At 43.9% G+C, this 9,051-nt stretch overlaps 1 protein-coding gene across 4 annotated transcripts in view; it reads left to right on the top strand.

The window, feature by feature from the left end:
* Window positions 1–382: 382 nt before the first annotated feature.
* Window positions 383–9,051, top strand: part of JPH1 (junctophilin 1) — an 82,929-nt gene continuing 74,260 nt past the window's right edge. For 3 of the 4 annotated variants that reach the window (XM_030266342.4, XM_030266341.4, XM_030266340.4), the window contains exons 1-2: window positions 383–918; window positions 7,159–7,915. In XM_030266342.4, the coding sequence (XP_030122202.4) occupies window positions 540–918; window positions 7,159–7,915 (1,136 nt within the window). In that variant the 5' untranslated portion in view covers window positions 383–539. The remainder of the gene's footprint in view (window positions 919–7,158; window positions 7,916–9,051) is intronic. The other variant, XM_030266339.4, reaches the window with a different exon arrangement.

Raw genomic sequence — 9,051 nt, 5'->3', positions numbered from 1 at the left:
CAGGTGTAGCAGCAACCTGCCCGGGAAGCCGAGGGGCGGGCAGCGCCGAGGCGGGGCAGGGCAGGGCACGGAGCCACCTCCGCCCCCCGGGCATCGCGGGGCCCCGGCCCGGCCTGCGCGCTCCCGGCTCGCCCCGCCCGGGCCGCGCGCGCCCCCGACCAGCGGGGGGCATCTTTTCCCGGAGCAGAAAGCACACGGAGACCGCCCCGGGAGCGAGCGGGGCAAGGCGGCTGCTCCCGGGGGATCAGCCCGCCCCAGGGCGCGCACCTGCCCCGCGGCAGCGGCGCGGCCACAGCGGGGGCGGGCCCGGGCGGGAGCGGAGGGGCGGGCGGGGAGGAGCGGGGGGCGGGCGCCGCTCGCCGCCGCGGGGCTGCGGCTGGGCTGGGCGCGGGCGGCCGGCCGGCGGAGCGCTCGCAGTCGCGGCAACGCCGGGGCTGTCGGTCGGGCGGCGGGCGGGAAGGGAAGGCAAGGCGAGGCAGGCGGAGCAGGGAAGGCGGGCGGGAGGCGGCGGCGGCGCCGCGCTCGCCCCGCTGCCCTGGATGACGGGCGGCCGGTTCGACTTCGACGATGGCGGCACCTACTGCGGCGGCTGGGAGGACGGTAAAGCCCACGGGCACGGCATTTGCACCGGCCCCAAGGGGCAGGGCGAGTATGCCGGCTCCTGGTCCCACGGCTTCGAGGTGGCGGGCGGCTACACCTGGCCCAGCGGCAACACCTACCTGGGCTACTGGGCGCAGGGCAAGCGCCACGGGCTGGGCGTGGAGACGAAGGGCAGGTGGATGTACCGCGGCGAGTGGTCTCACGGTTTCAAGGGGCGCTACGGGGTGCGGCAGAGCCTCAGCACGCCGGCCCGCTACGAGGGCACCTGGAGCAACGGGCTGCAGGACGGATACGGCGTGGAGACCTACGGGGACGGAGGTGGGCGCCGGCGGGGGGCGCCCCGCGCGCGGCGGCGCCGGGGGGGGGCGGGAATGGGGGTGGGGGGCCGCGCCTGCGTGGGCGCGCCGCGGGCAGGGCCCGTCCTTCACCCCGCGCTCGGATCGCCGCCCTCGCACCGGGGTCGCTTCTCCTGCCCGCGGCCGTATGGCTTTCCCGGCGCCGTTCGCTCGGCGCCCCCGAGGGCCCGCTGGCGGCGGGGGAGCGCCACAGGTGCCTGGCGCCCGCCCCGCCCCACTCTGCGAGGAGCCGCCCGGCCCCGGCTGCGCTCCGAGCGCGCTGAGCTGTCGGGGCTCAGCGCTTTCTCCCGGCCAGCTGGTAGAAATCCGCATTACGGCCGCCTGCAGACGGCTTTCCTTTCTCCCTGCCCGAGGCAGCGATGGCCGGGTGGCCGCGCCTGGGTCGGGGAGCCCAGGCACCGGGAGCCCCGGCACTTCGGCCCCCGCGCACCGCGTTCGTGCGGGAACGGCGAGAACTTGTTATAATGGAGCCCTTGTGTCACGCTGGTGTGCGGGCTTTGTGCGCCCGGCTTGTAAACAGGAGGCTGGAGCTAATGGAGTGGGGACGCAGCTTGCGTAGAATCTATGAAACTTGGGTCCACCCTCATATCATAACTCCCGTTTTTACCGAAATACGGGATAGATTCAAGCATTCTGTTCAAAGCAGGAGGTGTGCAGTGCAGTCGCACAGACCTGCCTCTCACACCCTTCCCCACGACAAAGCCAGTGTCCCAGGGTGGGCGTGCGGGGCGGCCGCGGCGATCCGCGCTCTGCTGAAGGAGGCAGCGGTCACCTCAGGGTGCAGTGAGGTCAGCGAACACTGGAGCTTACCTGAGCGCTCACTTACAGTTCTTGTACCTCTGGCACTTCATGCTCTGCGCGATAAATAAGCTTAATACTCTTTAATTCAGCCTTTGCTGCTGTAATGTCATTGGCCTCGCTGGAAGTGCCACCTGCAACTTCTGTAGAGTTGCTCTTCAGCTAGGAACAAGGGAGCAGGTTTGGTCTGTTGTACAGGAGGAAAAACGGGTCTCAGTTTTAGGACTAGAGAGTTGCTGGGATTTTTTTATAGAAATGCTGCTTGCTTCGGGGTTCAGAAACGTGTTCAGTTAACAGGCAAGTAATAGAATTTACCAAAATCAGAGGTACTGTTCACGTGATATGGCTAAAGGACTAACCCATGTATCAGCTCTCAGCTGATGCTTTTGCTGGTTTCTTCAAACAATTTTGTCACATCATCTCTGGTCAAACTTTCAGGAGAATGGGTATTTTTGTATTAAGCAGAAAATTAGATATTTGCAGTTGGGCTCCTATTTTTTTCTTTTCCAAAATAGAAAATGTAGCAAGTTGGTAAGATTCAGTTCTTTCAGACAAGGAAATGTGCAGTGGGATTTTTACCTTTCTGTCCCCTTGTTTAGAGATACTTGTAGCTGTCCAAAAATTGTTTCCTGGTGTGGAAAGTTCTGATATTCAAAGGCAGCTATGTTTGTGGATAAATGAAAATAAAATAAAATTTTAAAAATATACCACCAAAATCAAGGTATGGAAGCGATCAGAATTTCAATTTCACTTTCATCACGCAATGCACTTTTCATTTTTATTATATTTGTTTCGGCTAATTACAAGCAGTGGCTTTTTTTTTCCTCTCCCTTCCCTTCTGGAAAAGTAAATTGCCATTCCAGTAAATCTTCTAGAAATCATTTTCTCAAAATGAAGTTGTTTTAATCCTTTTTTCTTTAGGTTTCTTGTGGCTTTAAAAAAAAATCTTAATATAGTGCTGGTTATTGGAGGTAAATTCTCTCAATATTTAGACTTGGAACAACATATGAAGGATCCAGTTCACACCCTTAGCTGAAATCTGTTGTCATGACTCGCCTTTTGCATGTTGCAGCTCATACAAACAGAGGGTGTGAAGTCCCATTGATTTTAATGAAAGTAGTCATGAATGAAGCAGAGCAATACGTCATAGATGTTTGCAGATGTGCTTTTGTTTCCATGCTCTGGGAACAATAGATGTATTTGCACACCAGAACGACATCTGAAATGGGTTTATAAGGAAACCAGATTTACACATGTATCTTTAACATAATTTAAAACAGTTGCAGGAAAACTCTCTTCATGAATACCAGAGAATACCAGTGTAGAGAAATAACTCATTAGACTATGCCAACTGCCAGTTTATTTTCAAACTCACTATAATGCTAGCTTTATAATGCTAGCTCTTTGCTGCTAGCTTTTTGGGGTTTTTTGTTTGGCATACGTTGCTTTAAAGTGCATTGGTGGTATTATGAGATATCATTGAAGGAGGGAAGAGGAAAATAAGCATTGACAGTGTTCCTCAGTTTTGCACACAACACTTTTCATGACATGAGTAATATATATCATGCTGTGTTTAGATGCTTAAAACTGTCACTCAGTCAAATCTCTGAGGAAAACATTGAGACTTATAAACCATGATACTTCATTAATTGCATGTGATTACATTGGGCTTTCAAGTGGCCCATCTATCTGTCCCCTGCAGCAATGTGGGTTTTTGTGCCTCCTTTAAACTCCCTAGGTTTTGTTAATCTGTGTGAAGATGCAAAACCTACCAGAGGAGTACCTGTGGCCTAATTTGAAACTTCAGTATGTCTAAATTGGTTATTTATGGTCCTTCCAACATCAGCAAAAACCAATTGCATGTTGTCATTCCACAGAGGGAGAACAGGGGAAAAAAACACCCTGAAGCAAAGGTCACATATGTTCATTGATTTTTGTGAGGTCTTCTTTCTAGGTCTATGCTTATTTAACATTTGAGTGAAAAAAGCATGCAAAAGTCCTAATGCAACAACAACTTTTTTAAACTACAGAATATCTAAGTAAAGCATAAGAGCAAGTGGAGTAGTTAAATGGGTCCTTGGCCCCTCAGGTTTTTTTCAGAGTGTAGTTTTAAATTTTAGCTCCAAGTGGGCAATGACATTTACAGCTGTAAGATGCACCAAGGGTGTTTTAGAAGGGATGGCACACTGTAACTAAGGAAACAGATTATGAAATTATATCTTAGAACAACTTGCCAACAAAAAGAAAAGGGAAAAAAATTACACTTTATAATAGCTCTCAGGCTCAAAATATGAACACCTTTTCAAGAGAACCAATTAAACACCAGATGGATGGTCAGCAGTTGTGGCTGAATGTTTCTTCAGTTACAAAGGATAGCAAGCCTAGCTTTTGAAAAATTAGTGCTAAACAATGTTACTATTTTATGGTCAAATATAATTTAAAATTATGTTGTTAATTGCAGTGTTAGTTAAAATTTTGATAATTGACCTTTAGAGGAACTGCTTTGAACTATCCTATAAGATGAAACAGAATATGGTGTGTTTGTTGATGTATCATTCATATTTATCTTTATCTATAGAGACAGGTAAATACTGCAAATGTTTTCATTGTCATATATGGGAAAAGCTTTTTCATCATGTCTTATACATTATTGTATTTAATTATGTTGCAATATACCTTGCCTTGCTTGTTTAAAGATTTATAAAATTTATGGAATAAGGTGATGCTGTTAAAGTCTGATATAGTCAGTCAAATTACTGTACAAGGTTCTTGCATCTACATTCTGGACATTCTCTCCATATGTCATTAAAATACTTTTCCTTTAAAATGTGAGTTGAAAAACCAAGGAAAACTAGTTGGCTTTTCAGTATTAGTATCAGAAGCCTTTCCACTGACAGATCTGTAATGACAGAAATGATAAGTTACCTGCTACACTGCATAAAACTCAGCCTAAATATCTCATACTTTTTAAAGAAAAAATGAGCATGAATCTGCCATTTTCTTTTTTACTGTTTTCTCTTTAGAAGAAGCTGGCATTGATTTTATTTCCCCAATAAAAAGAAAAATTGGACTAGTGGATAGCAGCATATTAATTGTTCTTGTTTTAATGCCCTTAAGGGAAGCAGAAAACACTTCCTTTCTTTCTAGAGCAGTGAAAAATACAAGTCCTAAATTAATTCAGTATTTTTGTGCTTTCCATTGAACACATGTTTATTAATTAAAATATTAGTAAGAAAAAGAGGCTGACCCTTTATACTTCTTTAAAATTCTGTACTGAAATAGTTGATTGTGCTTAAAGTCTGATGTAAGCAGCATGGAGAGCAATAATTATGAGATGCTGCTCTAATTTAATATTGCAGGATAATCAAAATTAAACTTAGATTTATTATTTCAAAATTAAATTACCAAGTGCAGAACAATAAAGTGGTTATACTATGTAACAATAAGTGTCTTTAGCCAGATTCTTAGTTACAGTATATAATCAGAGATCCCAGAAATAATTAGGGACAAAATGAAGTAATTTGTGCTCATAAAATATTAATGTATTTCCAGGAATTTACTGTTTATTAAAACAAAACAAAAAAAATTAGATTGTGGTTGTATATTTACAGTATTTACAGAACATCAGTGCTCTTGTTTCTATTTGTTCTTCCCCATATGCTGTGTTTTTTAAAATAATCATGTTCCTAGATTCAGCAGCCTTACAAACAGTGCAGTAGTAGGTATCCAGGATACAGAGAATGAGAAAGAAACTAAGAAAGTTATTTGTTTGTGTCAGCAGCCATCTGTTAAAACCTTCCACTTGGTAGAATTTTCTACCAACATGAAATAGTTATGTTTTGGAACCTATCTAGCATTATATAATAGCAAAAACAGACTTAGCAAATTTAATTATGTGTTAACACTGAAATACAAGTTAGCAGAAGAGGTAAAGAGTAAGGCAGTACTTGATAGATGTGGACACATACACAACCTAACCAGTAGGTATATATAGAAGAGATTGAATCTCAAAGCAAATGGATCTTGGATCTACATCTTTAATGGCAGGTACTTCACAAATATTTTCACAAAAATTTTATCAATCACTGAATTTGACATTTGATACTTAGTTCTCTGAATAGTTAATAGGTGCTCCAATTGAAGTAAATCAAAATTTTAAAAAAATTAAAGATTGCTTATTCATCCCTCTGTAAAAAACATTCAAAATAGCTTTAAAAATAAAACCAAAACCTCAGCACTAGGTGGGTGAGCGTCTTCATTTTAAGAAGCTTAAAGTAGTTTAGTGTGAAATTACATCACAAAATAAGTTATCTTCTACTTGCTAGTTACCGTATCCATGCAACCTTCCTTTGGATCCTCTGGTAGAAATGGCCTTCAGACAGCAGACACTGGCAAGTGCCAAAATGAAAATGCCTTTCAAGAATATAAGAAGAAAAATTGCTGTAGTAATCTGATAAAGGTGGGGTTTGGCTCCAGTGCAACTTTGCATGGCCATCTATGACTTTTCATATCGTATACCATATTCCCTCCCTACGTTGCTGTTTAAAACTTTTTACAAGAGTAGTTACGATTAAATGTTTGCTAGAATGTTGTGCAATGTTGTGTTGCTGCCTTGCCTTTCTTCACGTACTGCAGAACAACTGAAAGGCAAAAAAAAGGCTAAAGAATTCATGCTTTTGATCCCTCTGTCAAAACATAAGGCAGAATGCAGTGCATGTTTATGTACTGGGGATACCAGAAAGTGGTGGTATGAAGAACTCGTAAGGAAAATGGGGTCCTAAGGTTTTGTTCATTCATTCAAATCCGCACAAAATTTTTAAAATATTTAATTTTACAATGGAGGTTTTTTGACAGTGGCTCCAAAAGCCCATCTGAAAACAATCTGTCCAATAGCTCCTGACAAGGCGAGGTGTGTAGTCACCTTAAACCCACAATAACAGAATGGTTACTTTTCCTACTTGCTCTTTCTGTGGGCAGCTGGGCACAAGAGCTGTAAGTGTCCTGCTTTCTCCCTTCTCTCCAGCCCTCTCTCCCTCCTCAGCTGACTACATATAATGTGTGTCTGTTTCTGCTGGCCACCTTCCTATCAGTCCTCCTTAAAAAAATGTTGAGAGAGTCCTGCTTTAGAAATTTCTCCCAATTTTTTGTCTCCCGGACAGATCCATTGAAAAACCGCTTATGATTATAGTTACTGTGTTACTTGCCAAAATGAATCAGCTGTAAAAGTGAAGGATTTGCTTAAAATAATTTATAAGAAAAACAAGTAACAAAAGTAGTTTTTCTGTGTCCTGTGCATCTCTTCTTGCCAAAATCAGAGCTGGCAATGTAGTGTTTCTTGTAGCATATTGGATGGAGAGGGCTAGGTAAACTGCTTCCTAAATTTAACTTCTTATTACTTTAAAAGGTACCTACCAGGGGCAGTGGACAGGAGGGATGAGACATGGATACGGTGTACGTCAGAGTGTACCCTATGGCATGGCCACTGTGATCCGTTCACCTCTCCGAACATCTCTGGCGTCACTTCGAAGTGAGCAGAGCAATGGCACTGTTCTGCATGACGTCACTTCTGACAGTCCGGCTGGAACAAGAGGAGGATTTGTGCTCAATTTTCACAGTGATCCAGAAGCCATGGGCATTAAGAAAAAAGGAGGCTTATTCAGAAGAGGATCCCTTCTTGGTAGTATAAAACTTAGAAAATCGGAGTCTAGGTCATCGATATCTAGCAAACGGAGCTCTGTAAGGAGCGATGCTGCTATGAGCAGGATTAGTTCTAGTGACGCCAACTCTACGATTAGTTTTGGAGATGGTGACTGTGACTATAGCCCTCTGGAAGACCATGTTGATGCTACCACTACAGAAGCCTATATGGGTGAATGGAAGAACGACAAGCGCAGCGGTTTTGGTATCAGTGAGCGTTCAAATGGTATGAAATACGAAGGAGAGTGGCTGAATAACAGGAGGCATGGATATGGATGTACCATGTTTCCAGATGGCACCAAAGAAGAGGGAAAGTACAAAAATAACATTTTGGTCCGTGGAATAAGAAAACAACTTATACCAATACGAAACACAAAAACTAGAGAAAAGGTGGATAGAGCAATAGAGGGTGCACAGCGAGCAGCTGCCATGGCAAGAACCAAAGTGGAAATTGCAACCTCAAGGTAAGTTATCAAATAGAAGGTTATAAACCTTTGTGTTAGTGAGCACTTGCTGACATTTCAGTTTCACCTGTGTAGCTCTGTTGACTTTAGTGGCATTACGCATGTGAAACTTAGAATTTCAGCTCATTTGAGTAAATATTTTGTGTTTGTTCCATAATATATTGTAAAAGCAAATTTCCATTCTTGATACATGTCTGCTTTCTCTTAAGAGCTGCTGCATTATGCCTTTAAATCTGTTTGGAAGATAAAACTGGTGAGGAAAGTAGTGAATGATACGGGGCATATGAGGTAAAGTTTGAATATTTTCCCATAACCATGCTCCAGTTATGCTTATCTTATTCCCAGGTTTTTTGGTAGCGTCTGAAACTCACTGAAGTTGCCCATTTGACAATAGGCGTCTTAAGATGCATCTCTTTTTCTGAGAAACAGTGATAGGAACAGCATAAGAATAATGGTCAAGGATGTTGTGCTTAAAGGCTGTTGATTTGGTTGCCAGGGCAGTATCTGCTGAAAGAGTTCTTTATGAGGACCCTTCCATTTTGGAACATGCTTCTCCTCGACTCATCTGATCATACAACCACCACGTCAGATAGTGGAGGTCAGCTCTCCCTGTGCCTCTGACAAATTTTTGAGATGGGAGAAATGTATGGGTATTGGTAGTGGAGGTAGTGGAAGAAAGTGTCATTTTCCCTTTGAACTGCTAACCAACAACCAAGCAAAGTTGCTTGAAATGGAATTATTGCAAATTAAATCAGTACAGACAATTTTAATTGGTTTTATTGTTAAGTTTGAGAGCTCTTTAAAAAGCTATTTCATTTTTATTGCCTTCCAATAAGTTTCTGTGGCAGTTTATCTATTGATGGCTTTAGTTTGTTTCCTCAGGCAGGCTTTTCTTGAAACATGCTTTGAATTTAAAAAAAAAAAGTCCAGAATGTGCATAAAAGAAAATCTTCACACTATTTTAGACAGAGGATGTCACATTACTCTTCGAGCTTAACAACTGCTTCCTAATTTAGTGTCGTCACTAGTGTGTCCCCAGTGACTACCCTTTTCCTGACAGTTCTAAGAAATACAGAAAATACAAAAAACTGCTTTACTGGGAGAGCTTGAATATATAAAATGCTCACGGCAAGAAG

This window comes from Taeniopygia guttata, chromosome 2, assembly GCF_048771995.1.
Source record: "Taeniopygia guttata chromosome 2, bTaeGut7.mat, whole genome shotgun sequence".
Classification (NCBI taxonomy): Eukaryota; Metazoa; Chordata; class Aves; order Passeriformes; family Estrildidae; genus Taeniopygia; species Taeniopygia guttata.
Note: the sequence above shows the minus strand (reverse complement) of the source record. Positions and strands in the feature narration are given on the sequence as shown.